This window comes from Pterocles gutturalis, unplaced genomic scaffold (genome assembly GCF_000699245.1).
Source record: "Pterocles gutturalis isolate BGI_N339 unplaced genomic scaffold, ASM69924v1 scaffold6446, whole genome shotgun sequence".
Lineage (NCBI taxonomy): Eukaryota > Metazoa > Chordata > Aves > Pterocliformes > Pteroclidae > Pterocles > Pterocles gutturalis.
In genome coordinates this window covers 28,243-49,822 of record NW_010097655.1, presented here as the reverse complement: position 1 = coordinate 49,822, position 21,580 = coordinate 28,243, and the positions used below count along the sequence as shown (strand labels likewise).

Below are 21,580 nucleotides of genomic sequence, written 5' to 3'. Positions count from 1 at the left end.
AAAAGGTAAGTTTTTATTCCCCCCCCTTTCAAAAAATAAAAAAAAAAAAAAAAAAAAAAAAGAATTATCTGTTAAAATGTTCCTCAGGAGTTTTCTGCAAGCACGACCAAACATTTACTATGTCACTGCTAATGGAGGTTCAGTACAACCTCATAATATAAAAGTCAATCCAAAATGACTTTTCATTTAAACTATTTGCCAAAGATGCTGCTGACAGTAAGCTGGTTGTTTCTATCAAACACCTCCCTCTGCAACATCTTCCCTACTTGCAAATAATTATTTTCATTACCTGGAAGGAGCTGGATCGTCCTGCCCCAAACGGGACATAATATTTATCAGGGTGTTTATGCCTAGAAATATAAACAATGCACTTTTAAATAAACAACCACTAGTTCAATTTGAATAGGCTTAGAAAATAATTACTCAAAATGTTACTTTGTAATCGCTGTACACAAGATCACTGTTATTTACAGGGTTTACTTACAGCAAGTATAATCCTTACAAATGCTCTCTGACTACAGTCCCATTACAATACTATTGTATTTTTGCTTTCAGAGAGCCAGATAAAAATACCACCTTCGCATGAAAAAGACATTCCAAACATTACATAAACAATGAACAATTTACTTCAATAATGAATATACTTTTAAGGGGTAAGGAATATTCTGCAGCAGACAGACCACATTTTCACATTAATAAGACATTTTTACAAAATATCATCCAGTTTGCTCACGTCAGTGAGCAGCAGATTAAGAAAACAACACTTCCCAAAAATCAAAGAAAATACATGCTCCTATTTATTATCCTTGCTTTTTCTCAGCTCTTTACTTGTTGACTAATTCGCAAAATCCAGTCTTTTAGAAGATCTCACTGGTGCCTGTGTTTAACCATTGAAATTCCCCACCAAAGGGATCTCTCAGAAGAACAATGGCCAATGAAATAATGGACAAAAGGTTTTCTTACTGATTAAGTGTGAGGTGAGAGAAAAATGACAGTGGTGTAACAGCATACCTTTTTTTCTCATGTGCATATGGTGAACTTTTCTATCTCCATACTTTGGCTGTCTAATCCCACAGTTGGATAAGGAATTTCTAGCATGGTCCGGATTCATTCCAAAGTTTAAGTGATGGCTTGGATGAGTCATGGCAAGCTATAATGTAGCACATACAGGAAAAAAAAAAGTCTTAGATGTATTTTTGCAAATGTAACAAGAAAAAATATCTCAGACTGGTAGCTAATAATTGTTATTTTTCAGTTTGAAGAAAGGCTACAAAATGATATTGTCAATTAGTAGGCTGGTTCCAGCAATTTAAATGTAGGATGTAGCATTTCAGATGTCAGACCGAAGCAACATTTATGCCCAATCATCACTTTAACTAATTAACTTTCAACAGTTTTTTTTCTTCACAGAGAAATTAGTTTAGAACAGAAAAAGCATGAACTGTCGATTTGTCCTAAGAGTTTTGCTTACCAGCTTCCCTGACCTGATTTCAACATATTTGCTTATTTAAACATATATTCACTCTACCATTGCAGCATAAATATTAATATTAAAAATATGAACAACTAAAAGAGATTCTCAACCATTCACATATTTGATTTAGGTTATTTAAATATCTATAAAACTTTCAAACTTCAAAAAAACAAACAAGAACAAACAAATATATTATCTCTGGCATGGTTATTCACTGAAGAATTCTTTCTCTCATGACTATACAGGGCCACTCTTCAATTGGAAGTGAACAGCAATGGCAGGATTGGTCTGTTTTACATTTGTAGCATATAGCATTATCAAAAGCTTACTCTGCTGCTGCCACCACCATTACAAAAAAGGCAGCAGTAATAAAAACTACAGCTAGCTTTTATGATGCCATCCTGCAAACTCATGCATTTTCTCTTTCTGTACACATACATACTTAAAAATATTATGCATGCATAAATGTATGTGTACACACACTTTGTATATAAAACAAGAGATACATTGGCAAAGTCAAGCTGCAGAAAATTACTTCTGAAACGCTTGCAGGACTGGTGCTGCAGGCTGTGAGCAAAGACATTCCAGTAGTTCATTCAAACATTGTCTGTGGCTTTCCAAACACAAGACTTAGAGAAGTTTATTTTCTTTATTTTAGAGAGTAAAATTATATTTAATCAACAGTAAGAACTTTCTCCAAGTCCTTTTCAATTCCTCACTAAAAAGTTTGTCATAACTGCACTTTCTCAACTTCTCCTCCATCTGAACTGGATGACATATTACAACTTCTCTGAATACTTAAATTAGCGCAATCTCTCTTTCCCAGTCTGTACTTTAAAAAGAATACATCATGATGAAACAGGTAGAAAAATCAGTGCAGAATTATACATCTAATATCACTTGTGCTTAAATAGGTTACTGATGCTATGTACATTTTTGAAAAGCTCTTTCTCTTCTGGAACAAGGCTGTAGGTTTTAAATAAATTTGCATAGGGATCAAGCTCTAAAAAGTACTTTTGTTATAACTAAACATTAATTTGACTAATGCTGACACACTTGATTTTATGCTTTCTCTCATTTTCGATAGCAATTTGCTTTTCAGTTTGTGCGTTTAGTCTCAGCATTTTGAAGATTTCCATCGCTGCATTCTTAGCTTTCATATTATAACTAAGGCAGCCTGCGAACAGCCAAATCCTACAAGATGCTCAATGTTTAATCTAACTTTCAGTAGGACAAGCCCTGGAAATCAATTTCTAGAAATCAGCAAAACTATGAGAAAAGATTCCTCCATAAGCCTCTGCTTAAAGTAGTTTGGGAGTATAGTTTTGATACACATGCAGAAACTGCATGTCTTGTACTTAGAGAAAATTCACCTTTCCCATCCCCAGTCTCTCAGTGGAGAGAGATGATGCTTATTTCAGGGGGAAATCCTGAACAGAAGTCTCCGTTTCCCTTCAGTAGCTTCAGAAAAAAAACATAAGGGGAAAGGGGCCACCATGCCAAGAGTCAGCCCTCCGGAGCTGATCAATTCCAAATATACTTTTACGTAAGTGACTGGTCATGCAACATGGATGCATTTAAAACAAATAAGAAATTCTCCTCTCCAGTTCCTGTCCTTGATTGTAAATGCAATAATTTAATCTTGTACTTGTAGAAGTCAAGAGCTGAACAGAAGTTTGCAAATTCTTTTCCACTAGAAATAAATGCAAAATAAAAAGGCAACGCTTAAGTTATTATTTTTTGGAACAACAGACTGCAAAAGGAAGAAGCAAGGCTTGTATGCTCATCTACAGAATAACATCATACTCTTCGCAAATATCTAAAAAAAGAACTTACATGGAAATAATGAGTGATGTACCTGACAGTTGTTTCAGTAAGCATATTTCTGTCTTTCTACATGTTACAAACAAATCCAGGCCTACCACTGGAGCAAAGGTAGGCATACGCCTACATGCACAACAGATGTCTCTATTTAGAGGTTTCTTGGGATAACTGAAACTCTCCAGAGATCTGCAGTGCAAGTACGCAAGTATGTCCAAGCTGTGGCAATGCAGTGCGTTTCTCAAGGCTGTATACCAGGCAGGATTACGGATAATCTCAATAATATTAGGAAGACAAACTAGCAGGTAGTTTATTGTTTTCATATCTTACCTGCAGCAAGCACCTATCTCGAAAAGTGTAGCCTATCAACTTGTCCAAATGCATCAGACACTGATGGTAGCGGACATGGTGAGTGAGGACAGGAAGCATCATTGCGTGCTAAAGAACAATTCCAATAAGGAAAAGCATTCAATTTCAGTGTACAGAGTACTCAGCTATAAATACAAACACTTTCCATTTGTCGCAACACTAAGTTTTACTGTTTTGGTTTAAATGACAAAAAAAAATCATGGTTTCCCACCCTCATTATCAGAGCACTTAAATTAAATCAGATTTGTCCATCTGCGTAATTACAGTGGAGAGACAGACCCACCCAGATTACATAAATAAACACATAAAACCAATCTTCTACTTCAGTATTTTGAATGATGTAAAAAATGTCTGGTCAGCAGTAACATCAAATTTCAAAAAGCTGTGACTGAATACAATGTTCGTACCTTCTCATTTAACACCCTGCAGTTTCAAATTAGTAACAAAGATGAAGAAAGACCATTTCCCCTCTGCCTCATAACATTAGGGAAGAAGAACTCTGACCAGATTTCACCAAACAACAGTAGCTACTTGATTTTCAAGCACAGTTATTAGTGCCTTGCTTCATCTCCTTCCGAGGAAGAATTAAGGGCTTTTTGAAATGCTGTAGCCGGGCCTTTCCTGGCTTCATGTGCCAGGAATGATACTTTTCAAATATGAGAAAGGTTGCTGTTTGATCATCTAGGAAACACATAATGTTTTTCCCTTGGGAAAATGTCAATAAAAATTTAACTAAGTTGTGACAACAAAAATCTCCCTCTTTAAGTGTTGTAAAGCAGGAAATCTACACTAATATTGACTTTCGATGGATCTGGGTTGAAATAAGCAAGTAGTACAGTTTATCGATACAGCAGTACAGCAAGTATAGATATCAACCATCCTCAGGTCTTCTACAAAGAGAGTAATAAGGTCTTCCCTCAGACTCTTTCTCGACTAAACAACCCCAGCTCCCTCAGCCGCTCCTCGTAAGACCTGTGCTCCAGACCCTTCACCAGCTTCGTTGCCCTTCTCTGGACCTGCTCCAGCACCTCAGTGTCCTTCTTGTGGTGAGGGGCCCAAAACTGAACACAGGATTCAAGGTGTGGCCTCACCAGTGCTGAATACAGGGGAACGACTGCTTCCCTAGTCCTGCTGGCCACACTCAAGCCAGGATGCTATTGGCCTTCTTGGCCACCTGGGCTCGCTGCCGCCTCACATTCACACAGCTGGCTGTCCACCAACACCCCCAGGTCCTTTTCTTCCAGTTGGAAGTAACTAGTTAACAAGAAGAAAAAGACTCTCTGGATCTCTCAATGGCAGAAAAATGCAAAACCACTCCAAGCAAACTGAGTAACAAGAGTAAGTGACATTTTATTTTGTTGCCATGTCACTTCATTTAGAGTTTTCTTAGGGTAATTTACAAGCTAGGGGAACACCCCTCTTATCTCCATATAAACTATACAGGTGTGCTTCCTATATCTTCCTTCATAGAAGGAATTCATTACAAAAACAGAAACAAAAAAACCTACCACAAAAAGCAAGGAAAAAAAAAAACCCCAAAAGTTGTTTCATGGACAGCTCTGCTTCCCTGCCTATATGTTCCACTGCACTAGGTAGAAAGAGTTCCTCAAGAAAGGTTTAATATTCTTTGTACCAATACACATGGCCCTAAGTTTGAGGACCGAAATATAAAGTTATAGATTTTTATCAGCTGTGGTGCAGTGAATGAAGAATTGACTTCTCTCTGGGAGCACACAGAAGGCCTTTAATTTTATTCTTGCAGTTACACTGACAGTGTTGCTTTCATGGCACTAAATACTCGACAGATTTAGCTAATGTGCATCAAGTTGGATCACAGCTATTTGACGTTTATGATGTTTTATGTATTTCTCTCTTTATAAGAAAATAAAATATATGCTTTAAAATTTTATTAGGCTAAAGAATGGCTACTGATTAAATAAAAGTCTGCTGAAACCATATGGCCACAGGAGTTATCCTATAACCTTACTACTTGCATCTGGTTATAAAAATACAAGTAACTTATTTTTTTGTTTTTAAATATATTTGATTTTAACTATGCTGCATGCTCTTTTCTCACTGCAGCTGGCATGGCACAGCAGGGACTCTCTCATGTGCCCCCAGCTACTGCCACCATCTCCCAGGCTGGCAGATGCTCCTGACTTGAAGCCAGTAAGAACCAGGTGAGATGAAATATTTTGAAATGTATAATTTCTCTCCTCACCCTGAGCACTTAACACAGCTGTTGAGGGCACAGCAGTAACAATGCAAGCAACAATGTGCATGTGTGTGTGCATGTAACAGGGGTGATATCTTCTCAGCATGGCCCCATCCTGCCAGACTGTGTAAGTGCTACCCAGTGTAGTGGCCAAGTAATTCCCTTCATCTACTGGATAACTTCAAGTGAGCCGGGCAGAACACAGCCACTTTACTTTTTTGGAACATTTCACTCACCCTTTTTCCTCCCCCTCCAAGCACTTCATTTCAGAGATTGCAAAGACCAGTGTCATTACTGCTACATGCAACTTTGAGCAACTATAAGCTATCAGAGTGACTTAAGAGAGTTTCAATCTTCTAAACAGCAATGCTTTTAAAAGCATTAATTTTAAATCACTGCACTTCAGCTCTGCCTGCAGAGTTGATTTATGTGCATTTTTACTCTTGTTTAATCTGGGAAAAAAGAATGTAGTAACAGCAGCAATCTTTTGTTTTACAGACATACAGTTTGCCTACTCTTGGTCTCTCAAAGAAACTAAATCAAAGGACCTTCATACCAGAACTGGCTGATTTAGATGTTACAGCTGCAGATGGGCACAAAAATGTGAAATGGCTTTACTTTCATCATTCTTTGGCGTTTTGCTGTCCTTCAACAACAAAAGGAAACATGAATATCCAAGAAGACATTAAGAGATGAATCACAGAAGATATTATGAATAACACAGAACTGTTTCAAAGATCCTATAGTAGAAATTTACACTGTTTACTTAACCTGTAAAAATAGATACAAGTTCACAACAAAAAATTAGAAGAGGGTTGTAATTTTCCTCATCTACTTGAGAAGATACTGTTCCACTATTCTCTTTCTTCAACTTGAGAAGCAACAGCAGAATCACAAGAAATCTTTCAGACAGAAAAGCAATTTTAGTTATTAGCATTTCTCTCCCGTTAGAATTTCCCCTTTGGTCTTGCCAGACTTCTAAGATAACAATGGGATTTCTACCCATACCTTTGCCTAGCAACCCCGAAAGTTTATACTTCATACTGTTAAGTTAATATTAAATTGTAAACATTTAATCCTTAAACAACATCTCCAAAACAATAGCTAAAAAATGATGCAAATATATATGCAAGTATATTTATTTCATTGTGGCGTTTTTTTTTTCTTTCTTTCTTTCTTTCTTTCTTTTCCTTGAAGTAAAAAGATATTGCTTCATGCTTCATTGTAAAATTGTTTTAAAAAAATATCTAAATAGAAAAATATATTATAATAAAAAGATCTAAAACCAACACAACTGATGGATAAAGAAGCCTTTGGAGTTCCACACTAAACTCAACATTTGGCTAACCTCCAGCTTCAAGCTGGCCATTTCTATCCCTTCTCCCTTGTGCTAACCAACCATCGTCAAGAAAACTAAAATTTTAAAATATTTTTTTTGTGTGTGGGGAGGGGCTGGGCAGGACACTAGAATCATTCCCTAAATCAACAGATTTCCTTTACTGAGGCAAAGGTATTAATTTCAATTTGGTTCTTCAGCCTAGTATCACAGCAAACCCTTGCAAGAGGTAAATGGCAGCTATCAAGAAAGAAAATACATCAGACATTTCTGTGGTTTAGTCACCTGGCAGACATCAGAGCGTATCCCTGTTTTCCAGAATCCCTGGCTACTCAACTCGACAGTCACTTCACGTCTCATTGTGTTCTTCTGACGAATTTTCTGCAGTGCTTCCTAGACAGAAAGCAGAGCTCCTGTGAAAAACTTTCTACAACAAAGCAGTATCAATGCACACATCAATGTGTTCACAATAGCCATTTAAGGTTCGCTTTTGACTAATCCATATCTTGTAACTGTCAGCTGCAGACTGCGGTGGTCCTGCTGGAGTACGGTGCAGACAGAGGATTTTGGCAGACCAAGACAACAGAGGCGACTACATTTTTTTTACTGTAAATGACAAACCAGTCCAACTCATACATCCAAGATGATACAAAACTAAGCAAGTTAAGATCCTTATAATGTAAGCATCTTCTTTACCCCGGTGCTGAAAACAACCTCTTCATTCAAGTTTGTTACCATGAGTACACCTGGTTTGAAGCATTCAGTAGGAGTAAAACAGACTAAGCAAAAGAAAGGCTTTGTTTTGTGATCTCGCTATCCCGTAATAGTTCCTGTTCAACATTGCCAGTACTCCCAGTCTGGGGAAGGGGTCAGCATTCACTAGTCCTGGAGCCTAATGTGATGAAATCTACTGATATTATTTCAATTAAAAAAAAATTTTAAAAAAATAATCTATTTTGCCTTGACCACTGGCTGATAGGTGTTTAACATAAACAGTTTGTCTCTAGAAACCATGAAAGGGACAGAATCATTGAAAGATTCTGACAGAATCATGGAAAGAAAATATTTTCTATAAAAATAGAATGAAAGAAAACCAGATAAAACAAATCATCCCTGCAACAGGACCTCCTCGTTCCAATACTACAAAGCCTCCAGGGTATGCAAGCTCCCCACACAGCATGCACCAACAGTAAAGAGCATAGGTGCTCTTCCTTCTTCAGAACATGAAACTTTTCAAAGCTGCAACCCATCCTCCCTCTCCTTCTTCTTTTCACTACAGGGCACTTGCTCAAAGCTGTGTCTTCCAAGCTTCCAGTCTGAAGCCTGTGAGCATATCTGGGCAGGAACAGGCTGTGTCTTCCATTCTTCAGAGAGTCATAGAGGTGCATCTATCCAGACACACATTCATCAAACCTCAGACACCTCAATACTGAGGTGTCTAGGGTAGAAGGCTAGTTAGCCCTGGCTCCTTTTATATTCAATGAATGGGGATAAATGGCTTTAAAAAATACATTTCTCTCTCCATTGACTTCAAAGCGAGCCTTCAGGTCCCAATTTATGCACCTACTATAAACCCTCAAAGTTAGGTTAAAGGAATAAAGCCCCCAGGCACAACCTTGTCACAAATAATAACATCATACAATCTTGTAGTAGTGAATGACCAATGGTAGGGGGAACAGAGATGCTCACAGCACTGCATTCCTTGTGCATTGTCTAAAATTTGCATTTGGAGGCTGTGTCATTGGGTCTTTTTTGAGACAGGTGCTACAGTGTATGCTAGACATAGCTGTACTTTCAGGCTGACTGGCTCAGGAGCACTCCAGCGTTACTCATAACATGATTCATAATCTCTAAAAGCCCACGTACCAGCTCCTTATAAGTTACTGACATCTCCACTGGCAAAATGCATAGGTTATCCTCACATAAAACTTCCAGTTCAGCCCTGTATGCCTCTCCGATGGCAAACTACTTGATAAACATATCCTCCCAGACAATATGGTCTGGAAACAAAAATCAGCATACCACAGAGTAGGTGATAAATACCCAAGGAGCATTTTATCTTTTGAAGCAAAACATAATCACCTCCCTACATCCAACCCACTACAATTTTACAAATAACTCATCCATTAGCCCCTAATGAAAAGATGCCCATAAAACAATGGTCTTCCTTTCTACTTGCCCTGAGTGTAGAAAGCTGTGGCAAACAACATAATCTCCAACAGGGACAATTTTTTTTTCCTTAGAACTGTGGCACAGTTAAGTCAAAACGCTGTTTTTGTTTATTACCATTTATAAGTAAGGAAGCTAAGGGCTTATTTAATATCAGCATAAATAAAATGTTAACTAAGACTCTTGCTCATGCAACAGCATACTATTCTTTGCAGTAATAATAAAAATCAGGTGCAACGTCAAATGTATCAAACATTTACTGCAACCAAAGCTAAACAATTAGCAAACCGGGGAAGACTCAGGAACTGGACTCAATGATCCTCATATGTCCTTTCCAATTCAGGATTACTGTATGATTCAACGAAATATCAGTGTTTCTAAACAATAAATAAAAATGCACCACCACTTAATTAAATTCCATCCACTATCAAAGAAGTGAATTTCTCCTCTATGTATTCTTTACGTAAGTTGTCCAATTAAGAGTGCCTGGTAGACATGCACTAGACAAATTAAAAGCTTCAGTCCAAAATGTTAAAAAAACAGATACCTGAGAGCAGGCTGCTTTAGTCTATATTTAGGTGACTTTAGTTTCTGATTTTAATTCCCAATTGGTTGAGCATCTGCACTTAGGAAATGCTTATTGCTCATCACTTTGGGGGGGGGGTGGAAATTAACAGAGAAAAGACAAAAATTCAACAAATACCTGATTTGTCATTAAAGATCATTGAAAATAACCAGATGATTTTGACTCAAAGATCTTAAGGAATGTCACTAAGGCTGCCTAATAAATTATGGTTTAAAACCACACACAAGTGTGGTAGTTTTTATCTCAGAAGAGAAATGTTTAAAATTATGAGCCAGTTAAAAGTGCACTCTGAAACAAAAAGTCATTCTCTATTCTAATTCTTGCAAACATTAATGGCAATGGCTATAAAGAACTTATGGGTCTATAATGATCATTTCTACAATTGGGAAAAACTTACAGTAGTTTGACAGCTGAAAAAATGAAAGAAAACCATTCACTAACAAGCAAAGATAAAAATAAAATCAGTGTTAACAGCCTGAAAAGAAAATCTTTTGTGAAGGATTTCTATTGTTTCCATAAACAGAGTAGTCATATGGCTTTATTCCATCCTGAATTACCATGTTCAATTATCAGTTATCGGAAAGCCCAGCATACCTCTCTTTGTGATAATTTCTGTTTATCAGCCTGTTTGACTTTGGGACTATTAGCCAGCAGGTGACGCAGCTTCACATAACTCTTCCACAGCTTTTGGTATCTAAAGGACAAAACCAGAAAACAATTACTTTGGGCGATACAGCAAGCCTCTCACCGTTTGTCCTTATGAACACACCAGCTGCTAACAATGCACCCATATACACACAGATTGTCTATGAGCATCGTTTTGCTCCAGAAAAAAATCTCAAAGCATTTTCTAAGAGAACTGACAGCGTCTCTGCAGTTGTTCCAGCGAGGTGGACACAACGGCACAGAGGAGGCATTAGTGTGCAGTGTGAACACCAAAGCTCAGGGCAGAACCCAGGTCTCCCAGATACCCACCCCTCCTCTCAGGGCCACCTGCACATGCTGAAAAGACTTGCTCGCAGCATGACATCTCAATTCAGGCGGGTGAAAACTCCCTCTTCTCCACAGGGTTAACCTATCAGTCACTGAAAAACAGCAGTAACCTTTCCCAAGAAGTGTCTGTCTTCACACTGGCTGAAACATCTCAGTGAAGCACATGAAGAAGAGCTCTACAAGTCATGTGCAACACGAAGTCATTCTGTGAACAGTGAAGCAGAAGTTCAATTCCCTATGGGTTTGTGCTGAATGGAAAGAGCAAGTCAAGTTTTCTGTGTAGTTAGCATATACTTAAGGTTTCAAGTTTTCTCCAACCATCTAGCCTTTTCACATTTAGGTGGTGTCCAATCACACATAAACTTCAGTAACAAAACCCTTTCCTTGGTGGGAGTCCCTCTGCGATCTACCAGGGATTTTCACAAAACTTGTAAGGATTTACTCCATTTGTAGACAACATCCCACAATTATATTCAGCTGCGATTGACCTACAGGTTCGAAAGTTACTATGGGAGGAGCAACCAACAGAATCATGACATGGACCTTATGTCCTTAGGAAACAATGCTATTTTCAAAACAGTATCACCTCTTGTAGAGTTTTTTCAAGAAAACCCATAAAACCAGACTTTCAATAGGAAGCAGGGAATTAGAGGACAGAGGGAAGAAGTTTACCCCAGTAATTTATTTTCTTTTATATTTACATTTTAAAAGAAGATCCTCCTCAGCACCAACTTAGAGCAGTGGTTTTAGCGGGAAGTTACCATATTGGTGGCAAAGCAGTAAATGAAGCAGCAGGTCTTTTACTATTTCATGATCTTCCCAACATCCCACATTCACAGACACACAAACAGATCTTTTCTTATTGGCATTTTTTCCATAGCTATTTCTCTGCAACATTCCTGAACATATACTCTTTGCCTCTAGAGATGCTGATATTTTTTGAGTCTATAAACACGTCTGAAATGGTCAATACATAGACTTTTCTTATGCTCTATTTTCACATTTCCGCAATCTGCAGAATAGCACATCTGTTTCTGACAATTCCCCATCCAAAGAAGAAAAATGAGTTAATGAACAAATCAACGAACCAGGAAACAAACAAATGCCATGAGGAAGCTTCAACCCAACAACAATAACCTGAAACTATGATCTACAATATGCATTTTACTACTAGCATTAATATTGGTGGAACAAGCTCTGATATTGCAGTTAAGTTGGAGAATTAATAAACAGATGACAATAACAAAAATTCTGTATTAGAACCTCATAAAGAAAAGACACGCTACAGGAAAATCTTTTCTGGATGTTCCTATTTCACACATACACCAGAGTTAAGGCTGAGATTTGTGATGGCACCACAGAGCTCTTTCACAAAAAACTTGTTTGCTACATTCATAAAAACAAGCATGCCTAAATTCTTTATCAGCTCTGTGCAAAAAACCCCCAAAAGCCATGGAAATTTTAAAGAAATTGTCCTGGTTTCAGCTGGGGCAGAGTTCACTTTCTTCATAGCACCTAGTAAGTGGCTGTGTTTTCGATTTGTGCTGAGGAAAAGGCTGACAACACACTGATGTTCACAGTTGCTGCCAGGACAGTCAGGGACTTTTCAGCTTCTCTGCTGTGCCAGTGTCTGCAGGTGCAGGAAGAGCTGTGAGGGAGCACAGCCCCAATTACTAGCCTAGGATTCGACCTTAGGTTTAGGATTAAGACCCAAACTGGCCCATGACATATTCCATATCATGCACGTCATGTACAGTATATAGATGAGGCTCTGTCCAGAAGTACTTTCTCTTTGTCTGGGTCACCACTCTGAGAGTCATCTCGGACTCTCACTCAGGCTCTTGTCTCCATTCTGGGACTGCGGTTTTGGGACTCTCCCTGTTTTGGGATTGTTAGCCAGGAACGGGTTGAGCCTTGGTCATCAGGTGATGACCAGTATCACTGTGTATCACTCATTTTTATAATTTTATATATTACTATCATAATTATTATCATCATTATTATGATGCCCAATACTATTGTAGTTTTGTTATTAAATTATTATGTCCACCCACGAGTCTCTTTTCCTTTTACCCCTTGAATTCTCGCCCCAATCCCCAGGAGGGGGGAGGTTGAGCAAGTGGCTCTGGGGTGTCTGCCCCTAGTTGGGTTTAAAACTACAACAGGACGTTAGCAAGTGTGGGAAGAATAATTTTTGTATCTTGGTAGTGTTTTCAATGCAAGGTACTAGAACTTCATAAATATTAAGAAATTCATCATCAAAATAGAGGTGATTCTTATACTGTTTTGTCTAATTATTTTCTTTCTATGGGTAAGAAATCTAAAATATAAGGAGGATTAAAGCTCATGCTCAAAGCCAAAACAAAATATATTTTTATCTGGAAATGCACTCACTATTCCCACTTCCCACCATATTAAAACTAAAATTCTCAGCTAGAGGTTGTTGAAGAATATGTCTGTCATACATGCACATATGAGTAATTTGGCCTCAAAACTGCAGGTGAAATGCAACATCCCTGAAAGACACTGGAGGAAAATGCATGAGGAAAAAGACAACCTTAACTATACATGCACAAGAGATGGACTGTACGCTGTCTGTCATCATTCAGAAAACAGATCTCCAAATCATGGGAAGAGTTCCCTGAAATTGTCAGAAATTAAGAAAAGAATTGTGAACAAAATCCAGCAATGAGTTTTATGCTACTACATGAATCCACAGTGAAACAGTATTTCTTGCTCTGTTTGAAGTTCTGATTCCCTCTCCACTCATTCACTACATTCCTCCCAATCTTTACAAGGATATAAAAGGTACAGAGAAAAGTAGCATGGACGCAACAGCTTCCAAGCTAAGAAATAGGACGCAGACTTGACGAATCAAGGCATAGAAAGAGATAATTAAGTAGGACATGGCAGGATGCAAGAAACACAAATGTCATTAAGGAAGCAAACAGAGAATGGCTATATTCTTCATTATTAGATGTAAGACCTGAAAGAGCATCTAATTAACCGATCAAGTAGCAGCTCTGAAACAAGTGTCAGCCCTTTTTCATATGATGCACAACAGTACTGGGGAAGTGATTTCCTGGAATCTTCTCCCTGTCAGTATGATAAAAAGATTCAAACAGTGATTTGAGAAATTTAGAGAAGAAAGGTCCATTCAGGGCTGTTAAACAAAATTATCTAAATACATCTTCTAGCTCAGAAGCCCATATGCTACAGACCTTTGGAAGACAAAGTAAGTATTTCTCCCCATCTGCCTTCCTGTTACACTATTTTCTCTCTAAAAACCTGCAAGAGGCCTCTCAGAGAAATCAGATGGAGCTTGAGGAACCTTTGGTCTGACCTAGAAGACCTGTTTTCAGGTTGAGAAATTTCATACTGCACATGCATGCACATTTACTTCAGCAGACCCTGAATTATGCCAGAAAAAAAGAAGTTACACCTTATATTCTCTAATCTACAAGAGCTTGTATCCAATGTCATAAGCACAAAGCTTTACATTGGACTCAATTAAGTGTATAAACAAGAACCATCTTAGCCACAAATGACAACAGTAATGAGTTTCTGAATGAAAGGTGGAAGGAAAAGCATCTTACTGAGGATCTCCAGCATAACTGAGTTGAGCAGGTCGTATCCCAAAGTGGACAATAATGGGGAAAGTAATTACATCAGGATTGAACTGTTCGCGGTCCAGTTGATCAATACGAACTGAGCTGGGTTTCTAAGAGAAAAAACAAAATATACCTAATTGACAACAGCTCCATGGAAAATTTATTGCCTCTAGCCCGCAGTATCCAGGAACCATGAAGCAGCAATATTCCAAGCTTATTAAAACACACATAAAACTAATCATTAATATTATAATAAATATTTGGCAATGACAATGACTGAGACAAAGTTAAGCAACTTAGCTCTCCCAGAAAAAAAAAGGAAGTCTTTTTATTTTCATTTTATATGTTAGGAAATGTACAGTTTGATTATTTCAGAGAACTTAAAGCAACTTTCTTTCGTTGAACATCATACTGGAAATATAACCAGGATTAGCATAGTGGCATCCAAGCTCCCACATGCCTGAGTAGTTCGCTAAGATCAGGTTACCTCTCTAATTTTACTTCTGTTCCTGATTTCCCAAAGCAAGTGAAGCCATTATTAGATCCATTCAATCACACGGACTAAACAGCATTAAAAAATCTGTCATGCTACTCTTCGAAAAGGCTCCTAGTCCGATGTGTACAATGAGGAATACAGTCTTGTATAATGAGGAGACTTTTGTCCTTTTTATACTTCAAAACAGAAGTTCTTTTTATAGTGTAGGAGGTAACTTTTGCTTCACCTCTAAAAATGCAGAAAATGAGTAACTGCACATCACTGTAGAAGACATGCTACTTACAGAGCTCTCGGTCACTTATCTAACATATTTAATAACTCAGCTGAAGGTGCACAGTTTGTCTTCAGGTAAATATTTTCTCCATTACCTGGCAAGCTGCTTTGTTATGTGCCTGCTTACTCCCCACTTTACAAGCAGCTGGATGAAGACAGTATTTTCTGCTTGTCTAAGGTTTCAGAAAAAGGGCATTACTTCTAGCTATCCGCATCTCAAACCTTCTGATTTAGCATTGTGAGTTTCTCAAGGATGAGTTTCAGAATTAAAGGAATAGCTCCCACCATTCTCTTCACAAACAATAAAAACTACATCAGGAGCAAAGCTATCACCCTTCAAACCACCTTGGTAGAACTGTTCACAGGAATCATTCTCTGCATGGATAAGCAAAGCCACTTCTACAAATAAAGGTAAGCCTCATCAGGTTGTCCACATTTCCAATCTATGCTAGAAAAACAAACACTTAAAACTTTGACATTCAGAGAAAGCTTATCAGCTACCCTTTGGACATGATGACTTAACATAAAGTTACATCTCCTCAGCCAAAAGAAGAGAAAAATAAACCAATTTAAGTTAGCTCATGCTGTCAGCTTTAAAAAAAAAAAAAAAAAAAAGAAAAAAGAAAAAAGAAAAAAAGAAAAAAGAAAAGGTTTTCCCCACAGCACTTCCAATAAAAAGAGATCAGAACAACAAATTCTAATGAAAAACATGGGAAGGATTTGTAGCAGGCAGAACATTGTTCTCTAAACCAGAGCTTAAAGTCCTGAAATTTAAGTTTATCTGTTTTTGCACGGTTTCCACAAAGCCAATTTGAAGTTTTTAACTTCACAGAAGTTATTTGTTGGTTCTCCCCCTCTCTTAACGTTAAAGGTGATAAACTTCTCCCACCACCGCCCCCCCTCAAAAAAGCAGCCTTGTTACACAACAACTCTGAGAACCAAGGTGGCAAAATACGATTAACAGAATACGAAATAATAATCACATCCAATACATCAATTATAATAAATTTTTTTTTAAAAAATATGGATAGTATTTTCCTATTCAAATATTTCACATTTAGGCACTTAAATAGAAGCAATCTCATCTTCAAAAGCGTGAGAGGGAGAAGAGCTTTCACCACACCTACAGCAGGGTCTGTGTGAAACATGGGGTCTCGGGATCTCTCAAAACCAGACTCTCTCTTTATTTATATGTCACTGCCTTTGAGTTTTGTCACTCAGTTACTCAGCTGTTCACAGATGCCTGCTAACAACCAGAACAAAAGAACTCCTTATTTCAGAGTTCATCACAATTGCCCCTTCACTGACAGTTATGCGAGGGGAGTAGCTAGGCGGTGCTTTTTTTCCTCCAGCACGATGAACACTCGCTTCCTCTCAGGTGCCGTTTCTGGAGGTTAAATGAACAAAGAGTACCACACAGAAATATAAACTGTAAATTGCACACCAGTAGACAGGATGCAAGCAAATCAGATGTTATTCTTCTAGATTTTTATCCCTGTGTTCTTTTAAAAGAAGTGCTGTGAGAGACCGACTAATAAGCACAAACTTGCTTTTAAAATCTCATAGAAAACAAAAAAATTCTGACAGAACAGAGGCCCATTATCTTTGTTTCCTACTCCAAACCTCATCAATCAAGGCTTTGCTTATATTAGAAGATATGATGAGATCACATGCAGGTGTAGTACAAAAGTATGTTAAAATACATATGTATTTGTACTAGTGAGAAAAGCAGGAATATTTCAGAAAGAGTGAAGTATTAGAGGATTAAAATTTGTGTACCTTTAAATCTATTCCAACACAAAGTTTCACTGAACTAATGAAACACCACGAACAAATTAAATGGTTTTAAATAATGCTACTGTTAGTTGTTTAAGTAAATGGGATTTATACATCTGGCAAAATTTTTTCCCTTCTCCATCACACATATATACACCTCACTGTTAAAAAAAATTATATACATATACACACCTTGATCTGCTTACAAGAGGAATTATTATTTCTCAAGTGATGTTGTAGAGGAAAGCAGCAAAATAAAATCTAGTGGTTTTACTTTGTTGTGTCAAGTGGATAAAATGGAACTGAAGAGCTGTCATTTTGTAAAACAGTTTAGCATTGTCTCTATAACAGAGCTGTTTTATCTTCAACGTTGTAAAATGCATAGAAAATACTTTCATACTCTATTTTTTTCTTACTTTCATACTCAATAGAATATGCTGCAGTGAACCGAAAAAATCCACAAACTAAGAAGAAAGTCATTGCAATCTTCTCAGGAGAAAAATGTGTTCTAACAATGGCATTATAACATGACAACGTTTCAATGTGCTGCAGATTTCTTTTACGCTTACATATTTTGATGTCCACACACATCTCTAAAAACATTGTCTTGTATAATGCAAAGTTTGTCAGTAAAAATCACACAAAATCTCAAAATTAACACTACACTCTGAAACTGCACTGCCTTGTGCATACAGACATTTACAGTTCAGTGACAGAAGGAAGGAGCATGTATACATGCCTTCGTACTAAACAAAAACCTAAGTTTTCAGCTAACTAAAATGAGCGCATCTTCATCAAAACCACTGAAGTTATGTCAGTACATACCATTCAGATGCTGACAGCTTCAGCACTAGCATATACCTTTTATCACAGAAACCACAGGCAACGTGAAGTTAAACAGCTAAGGTTGTCTAACAATTTCTGTTATGAGATTCTGATTTAGCACTCAGTTTTAACTAGCTCAGGTAGAATTTTCCAGAGAGAGAAACGTATTTTCACATGTATTCTGAATTTCATGTTCCTACATGTGATCTAGACCTTTCTAGACCTTTTGGTGTAGAAAAATTTAGCCAGAATTAAAACACTCCGAATTAAATCAAGGGGAAAAAAAAAATTATCCTGCCCAAGTTATGACTAGCTTATAAAGTAGTTTACTAAATGTACTGCTGCCATACTTAAAAATATGAACTTGAAAAATACATTTAGGAAGTCACCTTGGCTGCAGTTTGAGGACAGGTTTTTCAGTTAGCAAACTAAATTTCCCCTAAGGCATGATACCAAGTCATACTTTTTCTGAAGAAGATAAGAAGTTGAGCTATGAGCAAAGGAGGCAAATGAAGTCAGAGAAAAAGGCATTACAACTGAGAAAGCTGCATGGCAGTCTAAAATATCAGGTCCAAAACATCCCTCTACTGCTGAGATACCACTTTGCAATACTGACCAAACCACACAAAGAGTACCCTGCAGCTTCGAGTGGACATCATCTATTCTCATGACCCACATTTCTTAAGTGTGATAGTCAGAAAAATGGGCTAAATTCCCACAAACACTGGAGTTGAAAGGAGCTGTGTTCAGAGAATACTAATTGTTCCAAAAATAATAAGGCCATAGGGGTTTCAAGCTTGGCACTGAAAAGTAATGTATGCATTCATTAATGTACACAAAATTCCTCAGTGTGAGTGAGAGCAACACAGGGACAATGTGGAAAAAAACACATAGGCAGAAAACACCTTTTCCATATTCAGGGCAGAAGCTGAATAGAGCACTTCAAACAGAGTTAGAGGGTCAAAAGAGGAAGATGAAAGAAAATAGCAAATAGTTACCAAGTCTCTGGTCCTGTGTCAGGGAAAAGAGAATAAGATTGTGCACATAAAGACTGTCTGACAAAATAAGAAACGAGAGGAGCAAACTACAGTTTCACATACATTAAATATAGTCATCCCTTTTAATGCACACATTGAAACAGCGCTAATCTGGAAATCTGCCCTTCAACAGAGCAGCAGAGGGTGCAATTCTTCCAAGAGTTGGAACAAGTCAATGAACTGTTCCCACAGGAATCTGCAACTCTCACTGATTATCCTTTACCTTTCCAATTTAGCCTGTAGCAGACTCTCTGATACAACACATGTATGTGTCATTGGGTTGTTCATAAATCAGAATTATTTGCTCTACCATGCCAGGGCTGGTAACGATCATCCCTTTGCATTCTTCTGCATATTTCTGCCATTCTAGTTCTTCCCACTGAAGCATGTTGGCAATCTCCTCTTCAGGCACCAGAGCTTTATTGCATCGTAACAAGTAGAGAAGAATCTGATGCATTGAGAGTACTTCTTTTCCTCCATCTTAAAAACAAATAAATAAAACAAATTTCAGATATTCACTCCTAAAGCATGAGCAAAAGAAAAAATTCGCAGAATGCATAAAATATTTGGATGAGCAAAATAAAATGCAAAATGCTTAAGCGACTTGACAAATATGAAGGCAAATGTTTTATTGATGAATACTGCACATGTATAAACGCTAAACTGGAAGCAATAACAGTAATGGTAGCAAGAGTAATAGTTTCATCATACTATACAGCTGAAGTTTCTAACTTGCCTGAAAAAACTTTAAAATGAGCAGGCAGAACAATCAGTTACATTATCCAGTTATGTCTTCCTTTTCACACTTTCACTATTCTTTTTACAATGGTAGTTAAAAAGCCTTTAGGCATTTATGCAGCTTTTTAAAAGAACACTCAAAATTTTACAGGATACTTCTGGATGAATGTAGCAAGTTATCCTTGTATTTTCAACTCATCTGTAGTACTTACATGTTGTACTTGCAGTAATGAAGACTAAAGAGCCCAGTGTTATCTTCTGTCACTAAATGAATCAAGGGCACATGAAAACTGCTAAATACTTCTGAGACCCCAGGAAACATGCACAGCAAAGGCTGCTTGTAACAAAGGAAGACAGTATAATAAACAGCTGACTGGCTCCAAGTTCAGATGTGAAGATGCAAACAGGAAAGACGAGTGAGTGACGGTCCTGACAGACCACCACTCAGAAGACACTGACTATTTAAATTCAGTATGTCCACTCATGTCATAGAGAGACATGATACTACAGTATTTTAATTTTGACACACATCTCTCTGACCCCCTTCTTCAACAACAGGGTGTCAATTTGTAGGTATGGACACGTCTTCAAGTTTCATCCCCACAGAGCACAAACATTGATTTCCCTTCCCCAGGGAGCCAGAAGCAATCTGGTCCTGCCACTGAGTACAACCTCTCTATCACTACACACACACAAAAAGGAATAGAAAAAACACAGAAGTAAAGCCTTAGAGCAATACGGGGGATGATGCCACAGCACAAGGAATGTGATCCCAGGCACACAGGAAAAGCCTTACAGAACTGCTGCGTAACAGCAGCGTTGCATAAGACTATGTCCTCTGCAAGACACACAAGGGAACAAGTGCTGCTCTTACTTCAGCTGAGATAACAGCACTATGGTACAGAAAAGATGAAAGGGAATGAAATAACTTGGCCTCTTAGAACAATTAACTTAATTCAAACTCCAAGAGGGAATCTTAAATGGGGAAAATACACCCTAAACCTCACTAGAAACAGAGAATATTTCTGAAAAGCTACAGGGGCAGATTTTTACACGTGCAAAGTTTTCCTTCAAATTAAACAGAAACTCAGTTTATAAGAGTTTTGCCTTTGTCAACAACTAGATTAGACTGTTATGCAAGAGGTAATCCATGTTCAACAATCACAAAAAAAAAAAGTGTAACCTTCTTCACTGAAGAACGTTTTTTTCTAGTCTATTACTCTCTTAATATACATATCATCATAAAAATCTATGATAATTAATAAAACACAGCAACTATTCCATATGCTATGCAACTCTGGTACTCAGTATACCTGGTACGATTATCTCAAAGCTTAGAACTACCCCAAGGCCTGTCTCTAAGCAATCTACATAGAAAACCTGACATCCCAAACCTCCAAACCTCATGTTTTTACACCATGTTAGAAAAAGAAAGAAAATTAGAGGGGATAGGAAATCAGCAATTCATTTCTATCTTTCAAGAGACAGTTGACGAATGTGTGGAGATCTGTTGCACCAATGTATCTTCTTTGATTAGACATAGATAAATAACATTCTGCAAACATACCTAAAGGAAATAAATTCCCACTTTCTGAAAATTAAAAATCTCAAAGGATATCTCAAAAAATAATCAATACAAAATGCAAACCTGATCAAAAATATCGGTCATAAAGATGCTAAAAGAAAACTATATATGCAGAAACATCAGGAAAAAGACATTTTTCTAAAGAGTTAGAAGGCTGGGAACCTTAAAGAGGAAGCACACAGGAATACATGTTATAGAGACTTATCTCTCCCTATCAGTAAATAATCCAACAGCGCAGAAATAGCTGGCTTCTAAACTAAGATAAAACTAATCAGA

At 37.5% G+C, this 21,580-nt stretch overlaps 1 protein-coding gene across 1 annotated transcript in view; it reads right to left on the bottom strand.

Moving 5' to 3' along the window:
• The window catches only part of DROSHA (drosha, ribonuclease type III), a gene marked incomplete at its 3' end in the record, with an annotated part of 54,244 nt that overhangs the window by 6,601 nt on the left and 26,063 nt on the right, over nucleotides 1–21,580 (bottom strand). Inside the window, exons 12-18 of the mRNA XM_010080677.1 lie at nucleotides 19,292–19,461; nucleotides 14,560–14,684; nucleotides 10,565–10,664; nucleotides 7,501–7,608; nucleotides 3,626–3,733; nucleotides 1,012–1,150; nucleotides 290–350 (exon numbers count right to left, since the gene is read on the bottom strand). Coding sequence (XP_010078979.1) covers nucleotides 290–350; nucleotides 1,012–1,150; nucleotides 3,626–3,733; nucleotides 7,501–7,608; nucleotides 10,565–10,664; nucleotides 14,560–14,684; nucleotides 19,292–19,461 — 811 coding nt within the window. The remainder of the gene's footprint in view (nucleotides 1–289; nucleotides 351–1,011; nucleotides 1,151–3,625; nucleotides 3,734–7,500; nucleotides 7,609–10,564; nucleotides 10,665–14,559; nucleotides 14,685–19,291; nucleotides 19,462–21,580) is intronic.